The 26923-nt window shown below is 37.5% G+C and overlaps 1 protein-coding gene across 1 annotated transcript in view; it reads left to right on the top strand.

Moving 5' to 3' along the window:
• Positions 1–8658: 8658 nt before the first annotated feature.
• The window catches only part of LOC124262662 (26S proteasome non-ATPase regulatory subunit 3-like), a 53457-nt gene continuing 35192 nt past the window's right edge, over positions 8659–26923 (top strand). Inside the window, exons 1-8 of the mRNA XM_046697168.1 lie at positions 8659–8916; positions 10006–10196; positions 14642–14782; positions 15562–15698; positions 20050–20240; positions 23285–23388; positions 23785–23899; positions 26021–26244. Coding sequence (XP_046553124.1) covers positions 8799–8916; positions 10006–10196; positions 14642–14782; positions 15562–15698; positions 20050–20240; positions 23285–23388; positions 23785–23899; positions 26021–26244 — 1221 coding nt within the window. The 5' untranslated portion in view covers positions 8659–8798. The remainder of the gene's footprint in view (positions 8917–10005; positions 10197–14641; positions 14783–15561; positions 15699–20049; positions 20241–23284; positions 23389–23784; positions 23900–26020; positions 26245–26923) is intronic.

Raw genomic sequence — 26923 nt, 5'->3', positions numbered from 1 at the left:
AATCGGACAACGCCCTGAACTGTTTGTTTTGTGTTCATGTTTTGTTCATCATGTTGTTCTGTTGGTTGTACATTGACCTCATCGCTGGAGATGTTGTTCACGTACATAGTTCATCTGTCGATTTCTTGACATGCGCAGTATGTATCATCCGGGGGATGAACTCCCATTGGAAATATTTGTACATTGCAGCGGGAAATTAAAAGGTTTTTTAACTAATATGTGTCATGGGTTGTTTTTTTCGTGACGAGAGGGTTCGTTGTTCCTGAGAGGTAAGTGGCAAAGTGGGGCCATTTATCACTTTTGTGAAATAGAAGTGACAAAAACCTTTCCACATTCATAAGAAATCTCTGCTAAAAGCAGAGTCGATTGTACAGTTGTGACCATATCCAGCATTGGAAATATTCTAGCTGATTGTCAATCGGGCCAGTAATATATCGTTAAAGCTAGCTGAAAATCTCAGATAATTTGTTTCTTAGTTAATGCACATGAATATAATGAAGTCAATTATGAAGCTGTCAAACATCCGTCCGCAAAGGTTTCGCGATATTTATTATCTCTTGTCACACGAAGATCGCTATATACAAAAATGTTAATGGGGTTGCGCAAACGAGGTTAAGAACCATTCCAATACAAATGTAACGTTTAACATCTTCAATTAACAAACATCACACCAAGTCTGACCGATGTGCATTTTGATATTGATATTTTGCAGGGCCAGTGAAGTATGATGTGGGCTAGCAACATGTTTACTTAACTATAGTCTGTTTGCAGTGAAAACGTACCGATGAATGTCACTTTAAACCAAAAAGTAAAACAAATAAAGTGGAATTAAGACTGCGAATCCTCATGATTTTACCTTGCCAATTGAAAATTAAATCTCAGAATTTTATTCGACTTAGGATAAAAAATGTTTAACAAACGATCATAGTTTCACATGGCTGTTATTGGTTTGTATTACAAGGGGGTGAACTATCAGCCATATTGGCCAATCAAAAACACAGCATACACCAGGAATGCGACTGTAATATCGTCGGCATACTGTAAAATATGGAGTGGAGTCTTGGAGCGGAGTCTTGGAGTGGAGTATGGAGTATAAGTGCACTTGTCACTTCTGTAAACACTGATTACTGTCTAGAAGGTGTCCTCCCATTACGCAGACAGCCAGTTCGCAGACACCTTAAAACAACAACATTTACGGTTCAGTGAACAGATTATCTACTACCTGTTACCTACACATTATAATGGAATAGTCCAAGTAAAAACACAGGTACAAACTGAAGCTATATTATTTATTTTGAAAGATGGACGAAAATAATTTGAATTTTTATTGCTGCTATATATAAAAAGTGTATTGTCATAAACATTTCGGTTTAACCTTCTAGTCTACGGGGAGTCGGCATTAGCTTAGCTATTACAAATTGCGACACTGTTGTATCATGTAAATCAAATAAAGACAAATGTGAACCTAAATATTATTCGTATCGAATAAAGAAGTTATATGTTTTGCACACAATATTAAGATATATGACGAGTGCACGATTTATTTAGAATAAACATTTAAAATATGACGCATCATGTGACTGTGGCCATGGCTTGTGAGAATGTTTTTCATTACTTCCTTGAATGTCCAGTAACTGTTACAATCTTTAGAAAGTAATGTTAAAATTAGAACACTGATTCGTCTTAATCGTATCTTACATGGCAATGAAGGTGTCTTATTTACTGCAAATCAGAATGTTTTCAATTATGTACATACACGTATCTATATCTCCCCAACAAAACTTTTTCTCAGTTAACGTCTGTTGTACATATGCTATTATTGGGAGGGGTCTTTTCTATCAATAAACACAATCAAACCTCTCAGTGACAAACCTGTTTTATATTCGACCGTAATTGATAGTAAATCAATTTTGAGAAGAGAAATCATTTATCATTTAATCACAACAAAGTTCTATTTACCCACAATCAAACTTGTCAGTAACGAACCTGTTTCAGGCTCACCCTACTCTACTCACTAGACAGTGGACTGTTCCATTATGCCCATAGGTGTTACCCTAATTAATCTTCTAGTTCAGTGTCTGTCAATTGGGTGTCTGTCAAATGGGTGTCTGTCAATTGGGAGATAACCGTCTAGAATATGCCATTAATGGTTCTTCCCAGTTGTCGTTTATACCTCCGGAATCACCGGTTTCAAAAGTAAATATCTTATCTTACTCATCTTAGAGATTAGTTTTTCTTTTTAAGGCTCTCGTAGAAATGATTGTTAATGCTTGTCAGTTTACTCCAAACTTATTAATAAATCGTCACAAATTCGAACTCTGTGCAATTATACTTTCATTTGTAGACAGCAACGTAATCGAGATTGTAAAAATGTTTACTAGGAAATCCTCAGCAGCATTCCTTTAGCTCTCTGACATTCTGAGGGCAGATCGTATCAGTGATGTGTTTCCTTTAATCTGTCACATTCCAGTGGACTGCCGATACATAACCTGACAGAAAGTCAAGATTTTCGAAGCCATAGAGAGCTGATGAAACTCACTAACAATCAGCTTGCAAAATATTCTGCTGCATTTATTTTTGCTTTTTTGTTTGTAAATTCACGGATGTAGAGAGATGGCTATTTCTGAACTAAAAGCAAAACAATTATGACTTAGGAAAAGTTACTTTTGCCATCACTGACAATAAATCCAGTTCTTGAATAATATAGTGCTATGTATCTTATGTAATCAATTTCTTTGTTAAGTAAGAAATAAATAATTCATGCAATAATAACTATTATATTCCCTGATGATTAGTATGTCTTAGCATATACCTAATTTATGTACCTATTCCCTTCCTACCTCTTCCTCTACACAAATTTGAATTTACATGTGACAATGTTATATATGTCGTTTTTTGGCTAATAAATAATGCCATTATTAATATTTTGTTTACAGGTTGTAAATAATTTACATGCTTCTCCATCCATTCATCAATCCTTCCATCTATTCATACACATTTTTCTTCTTGATGGCAGCGTGGTACTGTTACCGAATGACATTTCTGGAGTTGACAGGGCTAATTGATACGTGTATACAAAATGCCTCCTGTCTTCTAATAAAACTGATAACACCAACCTGCTACAGATGTGAAATGAATGTGCTTGTATAGCTACCCTTATGATCAAAACAAAACAAACTCGGTCACCTAAATATTTACATTAAGACTCCATTCCGAGACTCCACTCCAAGACTCCACTCCAAGTTTTACAGTATGCCAATATCGACAAGGACTAACACCGGTTGGGTAGCCTTGTGGTTGTCACGCCGAAGATCAGGTTTCATTTCCCTCTATGGATAACATGTGTGAAGCTCATTTCTGGTGACTTCGCTGGAATAGTGCTAAAAGCGGTGTAAAACCATAACTCACTCACCGATGATAACAAGAAGATAACTGCCACCTGTTTTGTCGTAAGGGGCGAGGACAACATTAGGTCGCCGATAAATATAGGTCACGAGGAGTGGACTGAGCAGTTGGTTCGGGTTCATTGTCGCCTTGATATTTGTTTGATTTCATGTTGTTTAACGCGCCATGTGATGACGGTCTGCAAATAATCGAGCCTGGATCAGACAATCCAGTGACTGACGCAACGAGCAATTGATCTATGCAGGGTACGATGACATGTATCAACTGAGCGAGCCTGACCTCTCGGTCACATTACTCGCCTACGTGAATGGCAGGACAACTAACTAAGATATTCACGATGGAGTCATATCATGAAATGTACAGGTGTATAGAGGATTTCGAAAAAGGGATCGTAAACTACAGAAAAACAGAATCAAACAAAATATGACACACTGGCACGTAAGGTTATTGGGGAAATTAGATAAGAATTTGAAATAAATAAAATATATCTTCCTAAAGTTGTAGGGGATATAAATAATAGATGACTCCAGAAGGCTTCATTCATAAGAGACCCGTGAAGATCCGGGCTAGAATTGATCTTCAGTAACCCATGCTTTTCGTAAGAGCCGACTAACTGGATCGGGTTGTCATACTCGCCGACTTGGTTGACACATGTCATCGTATCCCAATTTTGTAGATCGATGCTCACGCTTTTGATCATTGGATTGTCTGGTCCAGACTCGATTATTTACTGACCGCTACCATATAGCTGAAATATTGCTGAGTGCGACATAAAGCTAAACTCACTCACTCACTCACTCAACCCCTCACCCACTCACTCACTCTCTTAAGAGAGAGAAATGTCTTTTACATATTTGTCACGATTTATGCATTCATCTTGTAACGTGGCCAGTCCGGCTAACACTTTGAAGTCAGCGTACACACTATGATGTCCCAGACGTGCACCATGTAGAAAGTCTGCACTTATGGCTGACCATATATTCTGGAAGATGTTTGTTGCTGAGGTACCAAGATACCGGGTTAAAGCATTGTCACTATAGTGCTGTCGAGTGACCCTTCCAGTGTCGTTCTCGCAGGCATTGTGATCCTTGATCATGTTATTGCAGAATTACCCAGAAATCTGTCATTTTACATTCCGCTGGAATTCTTAAGGACATCTCCAGACACGCCCATTCATCGACATAGTAAAGAGTGAATGTGGACACATGGAGTAGTATTAGATTAATCTGATGCTGACAATTTCTTATCCTCTTGTTAGAAACTTGAACAAGTTAGTTGAACTCGTTAGTTACTCCACTGTTAAAGAATTCCAAACTTGATACCAACATACTCAAGAACTATCGGTCCGTTTCAAGCTGTTACCACACAACTAATGAAGCATATCAACCTCCATGACATCCTCGATGACTATCAGTCTGCTTATCGTCCGCAGCATTCAACAGAGACCTTGCTCCTGAGAGTTGTTAATGATCTCAGGTGTCTAGTGGATTCTGGTGACATGGCAACGCTGACTCTTTTAGCAGCGTTTGATACGGTTGATCATTACAAGCTTCTGGATATTTTACAGCATCAAGTTGGTATCAGTGGAACAGCGCTCTCTTGGTTTGCATCTTATCTCCATGTCAGGCGACAGTCTGTATATGTCTCGGGATAGTTTTCGGATAAGACAGTGCTCTCGTGTGCAGTCCCACAAGGTTCAGTGTTGGGACCTGTGTTGTTTCTCTTATATGTAGACTGTCTCAAAACCATAACTGACAAGTTTGGGGCTCCTCATTTTTTCATATGCAGATGATGTTCAACTGATGAATAGATTTAACACTGAATCAATGTCTGACACCCTACAACAAATTGAAAACTGTACTTCTGAAATTAAGTCATGGATGACCGAAAGAAAACTAAAGTTAAATGACGACAAAACAGAGGTATTATTGGTCGGAAGACAACAGCACATCGACAAGGTAGATGTTGAGCGAGTGATGATTGCTTCTGCCTGTATCTCCCCATCACGACAAGTTAAAGATCTTGGAGTACAGCTACAGTCGGACCTTTCCATGTCTGCACAAGTGGATCATCTGTGTAAGACATGCTACTTTCACATTCGTTCCATTGGTACCATCCGAAAATACATCACTAAAGAGAGTGCACATATCCTGGTCAGATGTCTTGTGTCTTCCCGCCTAGACTACTGCAATAGCCTTCTCACTGAAATATCCAAAGAACACATGAAAAAACTCCAGAAAGTGCAGAATACAGCCGCTAGAATTATATCTTTGAGTTCTAAATATGATCATTTAACCCCTGTGATAAAGTCTTTGCACTGGCTTCCTGTTCAATACCGAGTTGTCATCAAAGTTCTGTGTACAGTCTTTAAGTGCCTCAACAACTTTGCCCCTACATATCTCTCATCTCTCTTAACCCAGTATGTGCCTTTCAGAACCCTACGTTCCCAGGATAAACAGCTCCTCAAAGTACTTCAAGTTCGGCTCACCTCTTTTGGAAAGAGGAGTTCTCTTATGGAGCTCTCTGCCGCTCCAAATCAAACTCGCCCTGACCCTGGACTTTAAGAAGGCCCTAAAGACATTCCTTTTTACTAAAGCCTATAATTGACATTTTCCTTCTTCTGTAAATAGTGTAAAGAAGTTGTATATCCATAGAACTTTCGGGGTTGTTCAACTCAGAAGAGGTCGGAGACTCTCGGATCCACTCGGCTAATTGTATCTACATGATACCTCGGTAATGGTGCAATGATTATTATTCGTGTCTGTTGGGTCCTTGTTGTTGTTTTTTGGTTTATTGTTAAAAGCCGCAATCAGCAATATTTCAGGAACATTATCCTCTCTGGACAAGACAATCCAGTGATCAACAGCATGAACATCGATCTACATAATTGAGTGAGTGAGTGAGTTAAGTTTTACGCCACACTCAGCAATATTCCAGCTATATGGCGGCGGTCTGTAAATAATCCAGTCTGGACCAGACAATCCAGTGATCAACAACATGAGCATCGATCTGCGCAATTGGGAACCGATGACATGTGTCAACCAAGTCAGCGAGCCTGACCACCCGATCCCGTTAGTCGCCTCTTACGACAAGCATGGGTTACTGAAGATCAATTCTAACCCGGATCTTCACGGGTTTTGTCGTGACCAACTCGTGCCATTACTGTTGGTTATGGAAAGACGCCAGAGTTGACGAATTCGATGCATGATTTCACTGTATACCGAGTACCGACTTGATATTATGAAAAGCATTTTATTTTTTAAATTAAAAAAAAAAGCAGAGGGTATAAGTTTTGGAGTAACCCTGGGTTGTGACTGCCAATAGTAGTAACTGTTTCAAATGTTTTCAGAACTGAAAATACTTATCATAATTTGAAATTAAACAGTTTTAGTGTTTCAGGTGTGGGTTTAATGTGTGTTGTGCTCCAATGTAAAGATTATATGATGGAACAACGCATGGCAAGCAGCAGGTCACGCATGACGGTAATCGTTCAGTCCTGTCACGTGGAAAGGCGGGGATTACAGGGGGATGGGTATTTTGTATGCGCTTCTTTCAATCTCAGTTACGAACCAGCTAAGGCGAATGGAGTTAGCTCCCTTATTAGATCGCCAACCGCGGTGTACACATTGAACCGCGACACTTGAAAAGGCATACTTAGCTAACCAATGTAATTAGTTTTAGCCGCACTCAGCAATATTCCAGCTATATGGCGGCGGTAATAAATAACAGAAACTCTGTGTGGAAGTAATAAGCTTCAAGTACTAAGGTGCAGGTTCATTAAAACAACAAATAAACCACAAGTCCCATTTGTATCTGATATGGTACAGGAACAGCAAATACTTTATATACAGGACTTACATACAATTATCTAAAAGTGGATTACTTATGGTAAATAACTCTTAGACAAAGTCTTATAAGTAATTGTAGCAAATCTTACACAAAGTCTAATGAGTAATTGTGGCAAATCTTAAACAGTATCTTATCGGTAATTGTGGCAAGTCTTAAACAATATCTTATCAGTAATTGTGAAAAAACTTACATAAATCCTTATCGGTAATTGTGGCAAATCTTACACAAAATCTAATCGGTAATTGTGGCAAATCTTAAACAATATCTTATCGGTAATTGTGGCAAATCTTAAACAATATCTTATCGGTAATTGTGGCAAATCTTAAACAATATCTTATCGGTAATTGTGGCAAATCTTACATAAATTCTTATCGGTAATTGTGGCAAAATCTCACAAAAATATCTTATTGGTAATTGTGGCAAATCTTAAACAATATCTTATCGGTAATTGTGGCAAATCTTAAACAATATCTTATCGGTAATTGTGGCAAATCTTACATAAAATCTTATCGGTAATTGTGGCAAATCTGACACAAAATTCTTATCAGTAATTGTTTCAAATCTTACATCAAACTGCATTTGTAAATTGTAATAGTGGCAAATCTTGCACAAAATCTCAGAGGTAAATGTGGCAAATTGTACCGAAAATCTTATCGGTAAATGTGGCAAATCTGACACAAAATCTTATTGTTTCAAATCTTACATCAAATCGTACACGTAATTATGGCAAATTTTACATAAAATCTTATCGTAATTGATCGTGCGTATGTTTTGCGCCACCGTCTGCGTGAGCGTACAAGTTTGTGTGAGTGTGTGTGATTCTAAACATCAGTTCAAATTTAAAACTTACATATGTATTTCATTTATCGACACTCACAGTGAAACAAATTGTCTATGCAGTAAGTATTTTCTTGCTGATTGTCATATTTCTCATGAAAACCAGTGCCGTAGAACACTCACAGTAGGCTACTTAAACTTGGGTTGAACTTCTGCCGTACAGACCCTGAAGCAAATATATCGAAGAAAGCCCACGCAAGTCTAGAAAATGTGGCAAGTCTAGATTTCCTCAGCTTCTGAAAATGAAGATAGTCTCAGGGCTCCTTTTCATTATCATATTTTTTTTTTACTATGAACATTTTCAGTAAAATATGTTCATTCTCAGAGACTAGTTGTTAGTCTAGGGTTGAACATACAACTGTGGGTAGGGGAGCGGCTAAACACCTGCAAAGGCAGCGACTACTTGCGTTGTTTTGATTGGTTAAAAATGTTCCCCAAGATAACGTACGAAAACTTATATATCACCTATATTTACGTTAATTATTAAATGTGTCGTCTTTTATAATGCGCAAATCATTGATATTTGCTTATAAATCGGTGACGTTACTGCGGATCTATTATCCGCCATATTAGAAAAATCTGCACATCATGCCATGGCGTTGATCATGCTGCTCCTGCTGTAAAATACAGATTTTGATCGTCGTTTCAGGCACATACAGACCTACTTCGAAGTGAACTGTGGAAATATTTATTGGTAGTTGTTCAAAATGGTCAAAGCTCAGAGTGTAGATGTTGAAATGAAGGACGTTTCGAGTCCTGCCACGCCTGACGACAAGAAAGAAGAAACTGAAGTGAAGAAAGACCCCGAGTTACTCACTTTAGAAGGTATTTTACCCAAACAAAATTACAAGCATAACGATATTTTCTCCTACATGTAATGTGAAAAGCGTGTAGAACGAGCTGTATGTAGCTAGTTGTAAAACTAACAAAAGATCAAACTGTTTGGCCCCAACTATTTCGCTTTGTTGATTTTCGCTGTCTGTTTAGTATCTTCTGAATCATTAGATCTAAACTGCATGCAGTAGTATTATGTCTAGTTCCTCATGTAATTCATCCGAATAACTTTTCAGGAATTATGATTTGCAGATCTCCAGGATGTCATTGATTATGTTTTGACATACCTTAGATTATTATATTTAGAGGCCAGTTAACCAAGGATAATTGTTTTTAACTTTGCATAAAAGTATGTTTCTTCAATGGGCTAGAGGACCTTTAGTGAAATTGAATTACCCCAGATTTCCCCAGTGAAAAGAGCCTTCATATGAAAAACATTACATAGGAAAGTAATTGTAGTGTCTATTATTTCTTCCCTTTTCTTAAGAATTATGGTCAACATAAACCTTGACAAAAGGAAAATACTTGTTAAAATGTCTAAAACCATTCAAGGGTAGTTTCTCATGTACATTGAAGCATATTCAAGAAACTGAGTACAATACGGGAGGCCACGTGTAGTGTATTGCTTTTGTCAGTAGTGTTAAAGTAAGTAGTATCAGCTGGCTCGTGCAATGACATAGTAATTGACATTCTCGCTGATCACTTGTACTGCAGTCATGACTAAGGATAACCATGTGTTGAGATAGAGCTCACTGTGAGACCTCATGGAAAAACATTACACTATGATATACTGATAATGTTAAAATATGAATCTTGGTTTGGTCCCCGTTAACCTATACTTATAAGCATTTTGCAAGAATTATGTTTATGGAGTATGTGGTCAAGCTTGGTGACGTCATCGTTCAAGGGCAATGTGGATCATTGTTGTCGATATCAATGGATTGTCAGGTGCAGGCATGATAACTTAAAGGTCACACGTAGCTGGAATGCTGAAATAGATATATAAAACATCAGACTATTTAATTAAGAGTGACTTTGATATTGCTACAAACATCCATATTATTTATGATCTTGTTTCAGATGTCCGTGAGCATGTTCGTCACATTGAAAAGGCTGTGGCTACCAAAGAACCTCGTTTCATGTCACGTGTTGTAAGAGGGCTTGTTTCTGTCAGGAGAAAGCTAAATTTCAAGATTCTCAACAAGCTGATCCATGGCTATTTCACCTCATCTCAAAGCAACAAAGAAGATCTCACCAAGTTTGTGGCTGAGGTAGAAATATCATATATGTTTACATCTCTGTACTTAGCTGAATTACATCGTTCTCAAGGCAGTGTGTTGCAGAATCAGTGTGTAAATGATTTTTTGAACCTGTTTAATTGACTTTTAAACAGAGAAGCTGATTCTTTTTTTCCAGAAACACATTTTGTCATCACATTCATATTATTTTGAAATTGCACTAATTATTTACTGAAAATTGAACATTCCGTGTGTAGAAGTACTAGAACAGATGTTACAGCATGTGTATTAATAATTAAGACAACTTTTTAAACAGGTGAAGGGACATTTATTAGTATGAAATCAAGTGTATTATATCTCATGTCATTTTAAGCACAGTGTTTGGAAGAATGAATGCCAACATGGTCAAAGGGGTTTTGTCATGAACTGATGCTGGAGATTTTTTGGTCCCTGAATATTAGGGCTGCAATGAATACACTTTGAGGACAATCATATTTCCAAATGTATATTAACGAATATGAATATATATTCATGAATTATTTTAATATCAAGCAATTAAAATAACAAACTTGCCATGTTATTGATTAAGTTGAAACATTTAACTGATACTTTCTATTATGCATAAAAAGTAATGCATCACAAGCAATGCCGCTTATGGTCTAATGACTGTGACATAAACATGATAAAGGGGCTTGTTAAAGTAATATTTTGACTATATTCCATTTTGTGTATATCACTTAAATAACAAACAAGAAGACAAAGTCATCAATGTCCCCCGCAGTGGCAAAATACACTTTATGAATGTGTCTGCTAGTTATGATTATGTCAAATGTTTTGGCGTGTATATAGCAAAGTGGAAGGAGGGTATTAAATGGTTCTGCAGAAAGGATCACTACCACCAAATTTAGTTGAAGCCAAACTTGTTTGCCATGGAAACACAAACAATGTTTTATTCAGAAATCCAAAACTACCAAAAGGCACCAGTTCACCACTAGACCTATCTATGTACTAAGTTTGGTGAAGAAATATTGAACGGTTTTAAAGTTCTGCTCCGGAAAAAGGCACTACCACCAAATTCAGTCTAAGTCAAACTTGTTGACATGGAAACACACACACAAAACATTTTTTATTCACGCACAGACAGACTCCATATTAATACCCCTCGCAAAACGTGTTGCAGGGGATAACTAGTTCCAAGTGAAAACACTCTTCAAAATAATCATAAATCTTCGAATCTAACAGAAATGGATTGAATTCAGCACACTATTTGGTTCGTGAATCATGACACTGGAGACTCACAAAGGGGAATATACGCTTCATGGGCAACAGGGATCAAGTGTCAATGACTATTTTATTGGTTCACCAGACTTTTCCAATTATTAACTTGTTGAATATTGGAGACAGAGTAGACTCTGATCATTTACCATTAGAACTGACATGTCAATTTCTAAATATGAAAAACTCAAGTGATACAAACCATATTGATGATTATAAAGAAAAGATTGTTTGGAATCCACTGTTCGCGAAATATATTTAGATAATTTGAAAAGAAGTAAGACTTCATTTTATAGCGACCGTCTCTTATCGAGGAAACTTGAGTTCGATCTAAGCGAGCTTTAGATGAATTTGTCCATGTCATATTAGATTCAGCAGATTGTATGAAGAAAAAAGACTAAGCCGTTCAAGCAAACTATAAAAACACCCTTATGACGAGTGTAAAATCTGCTTGCTGACGAGGCGCTCATAAAAGCAATTTAGAAGTTTTCGTGTAGACGCCAGAGAGAAACAGAAATTATTTTTTGTAAAATGAGAAACAAATACAAAGCTTCATGTAAGAAAATTCAAATCTAACCTCCGGTAATCAAAAGATTGAACAGATTGAATGATTCTATTCACAATCCTGCTATGTTCTGAAACAAATTCGCTCATTTAGAAAGAGATCAAATCTTAAAGTAATATTTCAAAATGTGAATGGATGACACATTTCAAGACAGTTTTTCTAATGATGCTGTTTTTCAAGCGATGGTTATTCCTTCCGACGATGATATTATCTCTTCAAATGACTATGACACTGTTGATCAAATGATTTTGGAAACACAAATTTCAGTAGATGAGATAAAGAATGCTATAAATAACTTAAAGAGCTGAAAAGCAGCTGGTCCCGACAATATTATAATCGAAATAGTGGTCACAGAAAATATGTCATGAATTGAATTCTTGAAGGCACACTATTTGATTCAGTGAATCATGACACTATTGACAGGACTACTGAGCATACTATGTTCAGATGATTATGACAGGAAACAAAGTACTCATGATTTATATGTTCTTATGATATTGTTTACAGATGGAAGGAGTCAGTGGAGTTACTGAACATTTTGAAGCAGCAAACTCTGCTGTCTAATATCTGAAATAAACTCTTTATTCGATTTCTGTCATATTTCTGTCTGAAATTAGTAACTTTATCATGTTTTTGGTGACATATTCATTGAATATCGCAGAAACCAGAACACTGCATTATCCCATAATTATCCTACCCATAGTGAGAAGGAAATACTTTTCTATAAACTCTCGGACAGATTAGGCCACAATGTAGTTAGGCCTAAAAAATAATGTTGTGGTTCCGATTACCCGACCGACCCTTGAATTCTGGTGTCAACCCTATATTTTTTCGGCGGTATGAACAGAGGTACAGATAAGCTGCGTATCTGCGTAAATTACGCAAATATTTATGTGAAAACTCAATTCCTGTTTAGTCTATTGCGAACACGTACGCTTCAATTTTTGTAAAGTACAAACAAAAATAGATAAAATAACTGAGTCATATTGAGAGGCTCCATTTCAGCACCTGAACTTGGCAACTTGCAATCTTTCTTATCGTTTCTCATATTACAGATCCAACATAAATAACAAACACGTAAACCAACATATAAACTTTATTATAATTTTACAATTAATGCAAAATGGCAATATACCCAATTGAGTTTGAGTGAGGTGGGTAAAATTTATTTGGTTACTCAAAGGAAAATTAGGATACCCAATTGAGATTGACACAAGCGAGTACATAACTCAATGACCCAAGAAGTTATCAGTAGCTCTGTTTGAATAAAATAAGCTTTCAGATACCATTGTTTTTTCCCGTCACAGACGGACATCGGTCACTCTGATAGAGAAGTGGACATGATGGCTGCAAGGTTGATTGAATAAACAATTACACATTGATAAAAGTGTTATTAGTTTGTACTTTACTTCTGAAAAAAATGTAAAAAAAAATAATTTCTACCTACCTACCCTAAATTTCAAAGAGGTGTAATCGGTACCACAACATTTATTTGGCCTTGTCATGATTTGTTACATCTTATTGACCGATATGAACTGACTCATTTCCGAATGCATAGAAAAAAGTGATAGGAATTTTCAATCTCTTCCCACAGAGGTTACTTGTCATATCTTCCTACGAACCTCTGTTCTAACAAGTCCATGTTTCCTGGTTCTCGGAAAATCCCCTAGCGACAAAAAATCACAACACAAATTATCTCCCTTCTTTCTATCCAATCAGAACACGTGTTACTCGACTTAGATCCAACTTTACTAATACAAGCAAAGGTGGGGCCACAAATATCCCTCCTTTGCCGGGGACTTGTGATGATGTGACACACAAGACATATGATGGCTACCTTAACCGTTGTCAACGATTGATTCGCCATTACATGACTGAGTTCTGTCTTGAAGAAACGTTTGCACATCACGCAGGGGAAATGGTTCTAGTTTTCCTGAAGCATACAGAAATCACTGAGGCCTTGTGAATGATCACTTCTGAAACAACGTAACTGATTGCACAACTAAATCTGATTACAACCAATCGCGAATACTGAACACTCGCACGATGAAAGGACCGTATTATTATTAGAAAAGAGGTTCATTGGAAGATATGACAAGTAACCTCTGTGGGAAGAGAATGAGGAATTTTATGAACTGATGATATTTTCCGTGGATGGTTTTCAGCATCCCACATTCACCACATAATTAGCAATAATACTGTTAATTGAATTATTCAAATATCAATGGCAATTTTCCTGTTGACCTGGATCGAGCAACATTCGTAAATGGGCATGATTCATCATGTCTGTGTAGATTACATTTCTTATGATACATATACTGTGTATGATATGTGTAAATAATACACATTGCTACACATGTTACACATCTTGCTATTATCCTTACTTGCTCATGATTTGATGTCTGGTTTCAAATTATACTTGTGTGTGCATGTCTTGTGGATATTTATTCTTTTTTTAGGGGCCTTAGTAATAAACAATGACTTATGCAACTGGGCCTCCTTTCACAAAGCACTAAGGTGATCGTAAGTCACAAAGGTAACCTTAGTGCAATGTTAAAGAATGGTAGTTAAGGTTAATTGCTTCGTGAAAGGAGCCCCTGGTAGACAAGTAGATTCAACTCTGTGAATTTTGTTTCAGCCAAAGGAGGTTAATGGCATAGGGGCACCATTCCGTCCTCGTTCGGGAAAACTTGCCAACCAACCTCTCATGCCTGAGATTGATGCCTACATTCATCTTTTGGTAGTCATACACCTTATTGACACCAAGAAGTATACTGAGGTATATTGATTTTACTCATTGAGTGTGTCACTACGTCATGGATATGTATACCCTACATAGTGTCTGCTGTGTATTGTATGTTCTTTGGGCTACTTGGAATACCCGTGAAGATTCACGGGTTAGAATTTGTCTTCAGCACCCCATGCTTGTCATGAAAGGGATCGGGTGATCAGGCTCGCTGACTTGGTTGACTCATGACATCGTTTCCCAATTGCTTAGATCGATGCTTATGCTGTTGATCAGTGGATTGTCTGCTCCAGACTTGATTTGTTTACAGACCACCACCATATAGCTCTTTGGCTGGAATATTTGCTGAGTGCGGCATTTAACAACAAACCAACTACTTGGAAACCTCATTTCATTCCATCATGTTTCTTATGATTTCTTTCCAATTTAAAATTTATTGAACTTTATCATGAGTTTATTTTTGAGAAACATAGTATTTTTGAGAAACATACTTCGAGAAGGTAATAAATAAATTCAACGAAAATATTTCTAAAAATTGTCACACTTAATCTACCTGCAAGTTGCTATGTCCATCTTTTCATGTGGGTCATGTAACATTTGTCACATCCATTTTATTGGACTCCGACACCATGTTTATACCAAAAACATTGTTACAGGTAGTCACAAATTGTCAAAGTATGAAATATAGACATGGACTGTATCATTTGCTTTAAATCACTATCAAATCAAATCAACTTGAAGCCATACTCACTGACTGTATATCACCTGTAACTATTCATAACTGAATAATCTATCATGTGATTCTTCTCCAGGCTGTAAAGTGTGCAGAACTGTTGATGCAGAAAATCTTACCACAGAACAGAAGATCACTTGACATGTTAGCTGCCAAGTGCTACTTCTACTACTCCAGAACCTTCGAGCTAACAAACCAGTTAGAGAAGATCAGGGGGTAAGTGTAGGGTGAACTGACATTTGAATGTGTGAGAAAGTACTGAAATTAGATGTAGGGAAACCTCATTAAAAATGACAGTGTTTCAACTTCAAAGAATATCTAACTTAAAGCAATTCCTCCATCCAAAGTAAAACTTTTGCTGTTTCTACCAGCATATTCCATGCATAGGTCAAACATTTCTGCATGTTCAAATCGGAGAATTATGTCTCCCAATAGCAAACTTGACTTGTTTAAATGAAGTATTGTAAAAATGTTTTTGCATCAGTTTTGTTGTTTATGTTTACTATATTTCTGGACTATCCTTGTGTTTACAGCTTCCTCCATGCCCGTTCACATTACAGCAACCTTGAGGTCGGACTATGAAGGCCAAGCATCACTGATTAACTTGCTACTTAGGAACTACCTTCATTTCAACCTCTATGAACAAGCTGACAAACTGGTGTCAAAGTCAACATTTCCAGAATCAGCATCAAATAATGAATGGGCACGATATTTGTACTACTTAGGTAAGTGTAAGATTTACTCATAATTGAGGGGATATCTGACTTCAGTTACAGCTGGTTGGTTGTTGTTTAAAGGGGAAGTGTACACGAATAAATCAAAGTGAACTGTTTTAATTAGTTAATACCAATGTTTGAAAATATACTTTCATTTTTCTTACAATGTAAGTATAACCCTCAAAATAAGTGCTGAAATGTTATGCCAATATGAGGTCTTTGTTTGCCGAGCTAAACAGGCCAGAGTAGTCTCTCGTACAGACCCTGAAGGAAATATATCCAAGAAAGCCAACACAAGTCTAGAAAATGTGGCAAGTCTAGATTTCCACAGCTTCTGAAAATGAAGAAAGTCTCAGGGCTCCTTTTCATTATATCTTTTTTTTTACTATGAACTTTTTTCCCAGTAAAATATGTTCATTTCAGAGACTAGTTGTTAGTCTAAGGCCAGAGTTACCGCCCTTTGATTATGACATAATTGGTGCCACTTGATTTTAAACTGGTCTCCTGTCTAGTCCCAAATCCAATGATAATAATACTGAAATTAATCACGTGAAAAAGTTTGTGAAAATTCGAAAGAAGCATAAGAAGAGAAAATGTAAGCAGCAAGACAGATTGATCGTGTGTATTTTCATTCATAACCTCACCTCAATGAAAATATCAAATATGTATAACAATGTTGGCGTCCGTGATGACATCACTATCGAGCCGACTCTTTCATAATAGCGTGTTCATTGACGAGAGTCCGCCAAAGTTTTGAAGAAAATTTCGTTGTTTCAAGCAACGGACATGCATAAATGTGACATGTAAGTAGTCCAAAAATTCTGTCAGTCTGCTGGTTGTTATTTTTTTCTTTTTGTTTTCATTGTGACCAAGGGAAATAGTCAGAAGTTAAGAGAAGTACCGTCATGGTTGTGATGGAGTTTGCGTCAGTCATGGCATCACGCTTTCAGAAACTATAATATGTTGTGATGAATCTAGAAAATCATTGGAATATTTTATTTAACTATCGCTTGCTACGATACCTTTCCCATGCATGTTCTAAAACTAATGAGCAAGTGTATGCAACAAGTAGGCGAACGGATACACAGTGTTAAATCTGAGATTGGCTTTGTTTACATTTCAAACAAGTGGTCCTTTCCCAGCGCGCATCTTATATCCTCGATATATTTCGTTAGATTTCACTGAAACACTTCGTATTGGTGACACGAGTCCATTTGTCAGTTTATTTTGAACTGTATGAGGAATTCAGGGATTCATGTAAGGAAGATGGTGTTGAATTCTATAATTGAGTTTATGGACGAAACATAACCGACATACATGTGACGTTATTTTATAAACACTCTGTAATATGGCTGAAAAATCACTTCGACGTTAATTGTGTTTGCTTATTTTCCAAAACATTCTCAGCGATTCCCAGTTCATCGACATTGTTTCAGAACGAGCATTGGTGATTCTATCATACAACCACAAAACTACCGCTGATCACAATGATACATCTTTTACTTTTAAAATCAATTCTCCCAGTAAAATTTGACATTTGAAATAAGACATACTATAAATTATGCAAAACGCAGTGAATGGTGATTTAGTAATGTGTCAGAACAGGCGAGATTTATGATGCATGTAATTTTCAGTATATTTGATCTACAATGAACGGATGATATCATAGAAAAACGAATTTCAACCAGAGTTCAAAACTGCAAATTTCATTTATCTGCATGATGTATTTGGATATGTACTATCGATATCAAAGTGAAGGTGGAAGAGGAGGGACATGTCGTATGATTTATGTAGGAATTTTAGTAACAAACGTAGAATGCCGGCACATTCACCGATGGCAAGCTAGATGTAGTGCATATACATTTTAGGTTTTGTGAAAAAAGATACTGTTGGAAAGGCGACCAACTCAGGTTGAATATGTTTCAGTAATTAAATTGCAAATAATACTGTAACCCAGCTGGTAACAAACTCGGTGATAACTTATTGTCTCTTGATTGGAATTATTACAAAAACTCATTTGGACTTTCTGTGTGTCCCTGTGGACGCTCTAGTAAATTTTGTTGCGTCTATTGTCAATTGTTTTGCGTATAGGATGCAGGAATTTGCGTCCTGTAATTCCCTGAAATAATTCAGTGATCAACAACATGAACATCGATATACTCAGCTGGGATATGATTACGTGTCAGCCAAGTCAGCGATCCTGACAACCCAATCTCTTTAGTCACCTCTTACAACAAGTATGGGTTGCTGAAGATCAATTCTAAGCAGGATCTTCATAGATAAACATACACAGTTTATTATTCCCCGCAACAATGGCGAGAGATAGTCATTCTGTGACTATGAGGATGTCATCTTGTCTGGAGTAGATCTCCCAAACTATCCATGCTAGATTCATCAAATTTGGTACACATATCTAGCATGATCCCTAGATGTGCCTTTTGGGGGTTAGACCCAGATATGAATTTTATGTTTTGCTGTTTCCATGGAAACATGACTTAGAGCTGTGGCTATGAGGATGTCATCTTGTCCGGAGCAGATCTTCCAAACTATATATGGTAGCTGCATCAAACTTGGTACACATATCAAGCATGATCCCTAGATGTGCCTTTTGGGGGTTAGACCCAGATATGAATTTTATTTTTTGCTGTTTCCATGGAAACATGACTTGGGCTGTGACTATGAGGATGTCATCTTGTTGCATATGAGCTACCCAGGCACCGCTGGGTGGACTGGAACACATAGTCACAGTACTGGCCCAAGGTTGCTGTGTACCAACAAGGCAGGTGTTTTGCACTTATTCATTTGGCCACTGTCTTGTCATTTACCAACAGATTCATGGGTTCGCTTTAAGTGCGTAGGGTTGTGTACTGTACACTAGAGGTTGTGACAACACTGACCAGTCTGCACACAAGTTGAGTTTGCTGGATCACTAGCCGGGCACCTTTAGACAGCTCGCCCACCACGCCCCTATTAATCCATCGAGCCTTGCTGTTAAAGTGAAAGGTAAATGAAGGTCTTGACACTTCCTCTTTAACCTGTTTCTCTGTTTTCAGGTAGGATAAAGGGCAGCACAGCTTGAGTACTCTGAAGCCCACAGACACCTGTTACAGGCAATGAGGAAAGCTCCACAACAAAGTGCTATTGGATTCAAACAGACAGTAAGCTCTGTTTCTTGCCTGTTTCTCAATGAGATGTGGTTCAGCATGTAAGTAATGTGTTATTTTGCTGCAGTTTAAAAAAGTGTTCACAAATAGCTTTCAGATGAGAGTGAAGATTCAAGGAGGTTGCCCTGATCAATGACCTGATCCTCTTAGGTGGAGGTGCATGTCTTGGGTTCTTTGTTATCCCCATAGCAAGCGTTTGCAGGGTTATTAAAATGGACTCCGTCCATCCGGTCCGTCCGTCCGTCTTTTCGAGACAGAACTCTAAAACTGTTCACTATTTCTTCACCAAACTTGGCACATACATGGATAGTGCTACTTCTACTACTCCAGAACCTTCGAGCTAACAAACCAGTTAGAGAAGATCAGGGGGTAAGTGTAGGGTGAACTGACATTTGAATGTGTGAGAAAGTACTGAAAATTAGATGTAGGGAAACCTCATTAAAAATGACAGTGTTTCAACTTCAAAGAATATCTAACTTAAAGCAATTCCTCCATCCAAAGTAAAACTTTTGCTGTTTCTACCAGCATATTCCATGCATAGGTCAAACATTTCTGCATGTTCAAATCGGAGAATTATGTCTCCCAATAGCAAACTTGACTTGTTTAAATGAAGTATTGTAAAAATGTTTTTGCATCAGTTTTGTTGTTTATGTTTACTATATTTCTGGACTATCCTTGTGTTTACAGCTTCCTCCATGCCCGTTTACGTACAGCAACCTTGAGGTCGGACTATGAAGGCCAAGCATCACTGATTAACTTGCTACTTAGGAACTACCTTCATTTCAACCTCTATGAACAAGCTGACAAACTGGTGTCAAAGTCAACATTTCCAGAATCAGCATCAAATAATGAATGGGCACGATATTTGTACTACTTAGGTAAGTGTAAGATTTACTCATAATTGAGGGGATATCTGACTTCAGTTACAGCTGGTTGGTTGTTGTTTAAAGGGGAAGTGTACACGAATAAATCAAAGTGAACTGTTTTAATTAGTTAATACCAATGTTTGAAAATATACTTTCATTTTTCTTACAATGTAAGTATAACCCTCAAAATAAGTGCTGAAATGTTATGCCAATATGAGGTCTTTGTTTGCCGAGCTAAACAGGCCAGAGTAGTCTCTCGTACAGACCCTGAAGGAAATATATCCAAGAAAGCCAACACAAGTCTAGAAATGTGGCAAGTCTAGATTTCCACAGCTTCTGAAAATGAAGAAAGTCTCAGGGCTCCTTTTCATTATATCTTCTTTTTTTTTTACTATGAACTTTTTTCCCAGTAAAATATGTTCATTTCAGAGACTAGTTGTTAGTCTAAGGCCAGAGTTACCGCCCTTTGATTATGACATTATTGGTGCCACTTGATTTTAAACTGGTCTCCTGTCTAGTCCCAAATCCAATGATAATAATACTGAAATTAATCACGTGAAAAAAGTTTGTGAAAATTCGAAAGAAGCATAAGAAGAGAAAATGTAAGCAGCAAGACAGATTGATCGTGTGTATTTTCATTCATAACCTCACCTCAATGAAAATATCAAATATGTATAACAATGTTGACGTCCGTATGACGTCACTATCGGGAAGCGACTCTTTCATAATGGCGTGTTCATTCACACGAGTCCGCCGAGTTTTGGAAGAAAATTTCGTTTCAAGCAACGGACATGCATAAATGTGACATGTAAGTAGTCCAAAAATTCTGTCAGTCTGCTGGTTGTTATTTTTTTCTTTTTGTTTTCATTGTGACCAAGGGAAATAGTCAGAAGTTAAGAGAAGTACCGTCATGGTTGTGATGGAGTTTGCGTCAGTCATGGCGTCACGCTTTCAGAAACTATAATATGTTGTGATGAATCTAGAAAATCATTGGAATATTTTATTTAACTATCGCTTGCTCTGATACCTTTCCCATGCATGTTCTAAAACTAATGAGCAAGTGTATGCAACAAGTAGGCGAACGGATACACAGTGTTAAATCTGAGATTGGCTTTGTTTACATTTCAAACAAGTGGTCCTTTCCCAGCGCGGCATCTTATATCCTCGATATATTTCGTTAGATTTCACTGAAACACTTCGTATTGGTGACACGAGTCCATTTGTCAGTTTATTTTGAACTGTATGAGGGATTCAGGGATTCATGTAAGGAAGATGGTGTTGAATTCTATAATTGAGTTTATGGACGAAACATAACCGACATACATGTGACGTGATTTTATAAACACTCTGTAATATGGCTGAAAATTCACTTTGACGTTAATTGTGTTTGCTTATTTTCCAAAACATTCTCAGCGATTCCCAGTTCATCGACATTGTTTCAGAACGAGCATTGGTGATTCTATCATACAACCACAAAACTACCGCTGATCACAATGATACATCTTTTACTTTTAAAATCAATTCTCCCAGTAAAATTTGACATTTGAATTAAGACATACTATAAATTATGCAAAACGCAGTGAATGGTGATTTAGTAATGTGTCAGAACAGGCGAGATTTACGATGCATGTAATTTTCAGTATATTTGATCTACAATGAACGGATGATATCATAGAAAAACGAATTTCAACCAGAGTTCAAAACTGCAAATTTCATTTATCTGCATGATGTATTTGGATATGTACTATCGATATCAAAGTGAAGGTGGAAGAGGAGGGACATGTCGTATGATTTATGTAGGAATTTTAGTAACAAACGTAGAATGTCGGCTCATTCACCGATGGCAAGCTAGATGTAGTGCATATACATTTTAGGTTTTGTGAAAAAAGATACTGTTGGAAAGGCGACCGACTCAGGTTGAATATGTTTCAGTAATTAAATTGCAAATAATACTATAACCCAGCTGGTAACAAACTCGGTGATAACTTATTGTCGCTTGATTGGAATTATTACAAAAAAGTATTTGGACTTTCTGTGTGTCCCTGTGGACGCGCTAGTAAATTTTGTTACGTCTATTGTCAATTTTTTTGCGTATAGGACGCAGGAATTTGCGTCCTGTAATTCCCTGAAATAATTCAGTGATCAACAACATGAACATCGATCTACTCAGCTGGGATATGATTACGTGTCAGCCAAGTCAGCGATCCTGACAACCCAATCTCTTTAGTCGCCTCTTACAACAAGCATGGGTTGCTGAAGATCAATTCTAAGCAGGATCTTCATAGATAAACATACACAGTTTATTATTCCCCGCAACAACGGCGAGAGTAGTGATTCTGTGACTATGAGGATGTCATCTTGTCTGGAGTAGATCTCCCAAACTATACATGCTAGATTCATCAAACTTGGTACACATATCTAGCATGATCCCTAGATGTGCCTTTTGGGGGTTAGACCCAGATATGAATTTTATGTTTTGCTGTTTCCATGGAAACATGACTTAGGCTGTGGCTATGAGGATGTCATCTTGTCCGGAGCAGATCTTCCAAACTATATATGGTAGCTGCATCAAACTTGGTACACATATCAAGCATGATCCCTAGATGTGCCTTTTGGGGGTTAGACCCAGATATGAATTTTATTTTTTGCTGTTTCCATGGAAACATGACTTGGGCTGTGACTATGAGGATGTCATCTTGTTGCATATGAGCTACCCAGGCACCGCTGGGTGGACTGGAACACATAGTCACAGTACTGCGTCGTCCAAGGTTGCTGTACCCGCAACTAGGTGTTTGCACTTATTCATGTGGCCACTGTCTTGTCATTTACCAACAGATTCATGGGTTCGTTTAAGTGCATAGGGTTGTGTACTGTACACTAGAGGTTGTGACAACACTGACCGAGTCTGCACACAAGTTGAGTTTGCTGGATCACTAGCCGGGCACCTTAGACAGCTCGCCCACCACGCCCCTATTAATCCACCCGAGCCTTGCTGTTAAAGTGAAAGGTAAATGAAGGTCTTGACACTTCCTCTTAACCTGTTTCTCTGTTTTCAGGTAGGATAAAGGCAGCACAGCTTGAGTACTCTGAAGCCCACAGACACCTGTTACAGGCAATGAGGAAAGCTCCACAACAAAGTGCTATTGGATTCAAACAGACAGTAAGCTCTGTTTCTTGCCTGTTTCTCAATGAGATGTGGTTCAGCATGTCGTAATGTGTTATTTTGCTGCAGTTTAAAAAGTGTTCACAAATAGCTTTAAGATGAGAGTGAAGATTCAAGGGGAGGTAGCCCTGATCAATGACCTGAGCGCCTCTTCGTGGAGGTGCATGTCTTGGGTTCTTTGTTCTAATATCGATGAAAGGTGTAAACTTATCCATATACATCACACCCATTTATATATGTTGTGTTTATATTTACATACAGCAAACATTTCCACAGTTAAAGTTGCATATTCAACTATTATCATGGTCAACAGCTCCCACTGCCACATGATTGAGTGTGTGAAGTTTTACATGATGTGATTGCTTTTAGATTTTCCTTATTGTTTTTTTTCAGGTGCAGAAACTTGCAATTACAGTAGAACTTCTTTTGGGTGATATTCCAGACAGGTACACATTTCGGCAGCCTTCTATGAGGAAAACACTGGCTCCATACTTTCAGCTAACTCAAGGTATTGACAGCTTCACTTTAAGTGGAGATAGTGTTTCATCAAGACTTAGATTGTCCATGAAAACCTTATTAAACCACACTGGTACTTTAGCCAGGCAATTGACATGTTGCAAGTTAATGCAACGGGACATCAACAACAATAACATCTATTTGTCCAGTAATTGACTGCCATATAGCTAGAATATTGCTTAGTGGGGTGTAAAACTAAACCAGTAGTTGTGCAATAATGCCACTCTAGTAATAATGCCATTATTTTTCTACGTATCTGCTGTGCAAAATTCCATGGTTATAATGCCGCCTTGGTTATAACACCACCCTGGTTATAATGACACCCTGACTATTGTGATGTGTGACACTGTGGTTATATAGACACATCTGGTCACATGTGGTTATGATTATATACACATCTGGTTATATAGACACATCTGGTTATATAGACACATCTAGTTATATAGGGGGTGGTGGCGTAGTCTAGTGGTTTAAAGCGTTGGCTCGTCACGCCAAAGACCCGGGTTTGAATCCCCACATGAGTACAATGAGTGAAGCCCATTTCTGGTGTCCCCCGCCGTGATATTGCTGGAATATTGCTAAAAGCGATGTAAAACCAAACTCAGTCAGTCAGTTATATAGACACTGTGGTTATATAGACACATCTGGTATATAGACACATCTGGTGTATAGACACATCTGGTTATATAGACACTGGTTATATACACACATCTGGTTATATAGACATTGTGGTTATATACACACATCTGGTTATATACACACATCTAGTTATGACATCTCGTTATATAGACATACATCTAGTTATAATGACACTGCTTATATAGACACATCTGGTTGTATAGACACTGGTTGTATTGACACTGGTTATATAGACACATCTAGTTATAACGACAGTGGTTATGTAGACACATCTGGTAATATAGACACATCTGGTTGTATAGACACTGGTTATATAGACACTGGTTGTATTGACACTGGTTATATAGACATCTAGTTATAACGACTGGTTATATAGACACATCTGGTTATATAGACAGTGATTATATAGACACATCTGGTTATATAGACACTGGTTATATAGACACATCTAGTTATAATGACATGGTTATATAGACACATCTGGTTGTATAGACACTGGTTATATAGACACATATAGTTATAACGACAGTGGTTATGTAGACACATCTGGTTGTATAGACACTGGTTATATTGACACTGTGGTTATATAGACACATCTAGTTATAATGACTGGTTATATAGACACATCTGGTTATAATGAAACACCTGGTTATATAGTGAGGATGAAATTGTTTTCACTGTAGTGGGTGGTTATGATGCCATCGTCCCTGCTGAATGAAAGGTGGCATTGTCACCAAGGGGGACTGTATGTAACTATGGCAAATGTTTGCAAATTAACCAAGTAGGTTCATTATTTTACCTGTTTCAAGCGGTTGTCCAATAAAGTTGTTTCTAGTTCTAGTCAGCTAAGCCAATGGTCCATTAGATGCATAAAAATTTACAGAAGATGATTCATAGATTCATGTTCACACTGAATTATCTCAGATTCATGTTCAGACTGAATTATCTCCCTTACACCATGAACACTGTGGAGATTGTAATTCCTGTACTAGTATATGTCATGTTAAAGTGCAAGAATCATGGGGAAAAAATGATTATTATTTTGTTGTGAATATCAGTTTTCCCTGATACATTATGTCAGTTCCCAAGAAAGAAAGTTATAACATTCATAGAAAGTGTTTAAATGTCCAAGTAAATGCAGTGAAATCACAATTCAGAATTCTAAATGAAACTGTTCAAGGCCGTTTCCTAATGTTGCTGACAACAGTTGTTTCCAATGGCTGATGTACTGGTGACATGGTAAAAATTTATGTCTGTATGTAGCTATTTATGTGTAACATCCTATTTGGATACCATAAACCACATCCTTTAGTCTTATTCCACGCAATGAATATCTGTCAGCAGACAAATGATATAGGTCATTCAGCAATTATGTTGATATTCATTTTGTATATTTCAAAATTGGTTAAAAGTGCAGTGGATTTTTCTGTAGTGAAGAAAACTTTACGTGACTGATGTTTCCTCTTTGTTTCAGCTGTGAGGAATGGAAACCTTCCTAAATTCAATGAAATGTTAGCCAAGTTTGGGTCCAAGTTCCAGGCTGAAGACACGTACACACTTATCATCCGACTCCGTCACAACGTCATCAAAACCGGAGTTCGGATGATCAGTTTATCCTATTCCAGAATATCATTAGTAGACATTGCACAAAAGCTATCATTAGACAGTCCAGAGGATGCAGAGTATATTGTAGCTAAGGTAGGTTTTCTTTGACCTTTGTGGTGAATGTCACTAAGTGTCTATAAATGAATTAATATTTTTCCTTATCCCGACTCGTACGTTAATTCTTATTGTCATTATATCTCATGAACTGTTGTACCCAGTGTCTTCAAATTTGGTGACAGCCTATATTGGGGGATTTCGCAGACACCAGTCGACTTGGGTGACCATGACCTTATTTTCAAGGTCACCACGACACTATGACCACTTTTCAAACTTATGTAAACGCAATATCTCATAAAACATTGCACCCGATGTCTTCAATTATGTCGACAGCCTACATTGGGTGATTATGCAGACACTGGTGATTTCAGGCATCTTGTATGTGACCAAAAAATAAAACGTCATAAATATGTTATAAATATTCGAATCTTTAGTGGCAGGGACATTGCCATATTAGTGGCAAACACTTGTCTCCATTTTTTCCGAGGTACGGTGGAAACCTCTATCCTATTGTTCCCTAATGAACAGACAAAATTAGCTGACCCCAAACGGGCCTCTCCCAGGCTGTACACCAGCAACCCACATGACTGCTTGCTGCTTGTCACTCTCTCCTTCTTCGCCCTCCCAGACGATCGGGTGGATTTCCTCTAGGCCTAATACAAGCTACTGCTCTGTTATTTTGGCCCGTACTTCTAAATTTGTGCTTGTATTTTAA

Source organism: Haliotis rubra, unplaced genomic scaffold, assembly GCF_003918875.1.
Source record: "Haliotis rubra isolate DU_JTF1 unplaced genomic scaffold, ASM391887v1 Scf85, whole genome shotgun sequence".
In the NCBI taxonomy this organism is placed as follows: domain Eukaryota; kingdom Metazoa; phylum Mollusca; class Gastropoda; order Lepetellida; family Haliotidae; genus Haliotis; species Haliotis rubra.
Note: the sequence above shows the minus strand (reverse complement) of the source record. Positions and strands in the feature narration are given on the sequence as shown.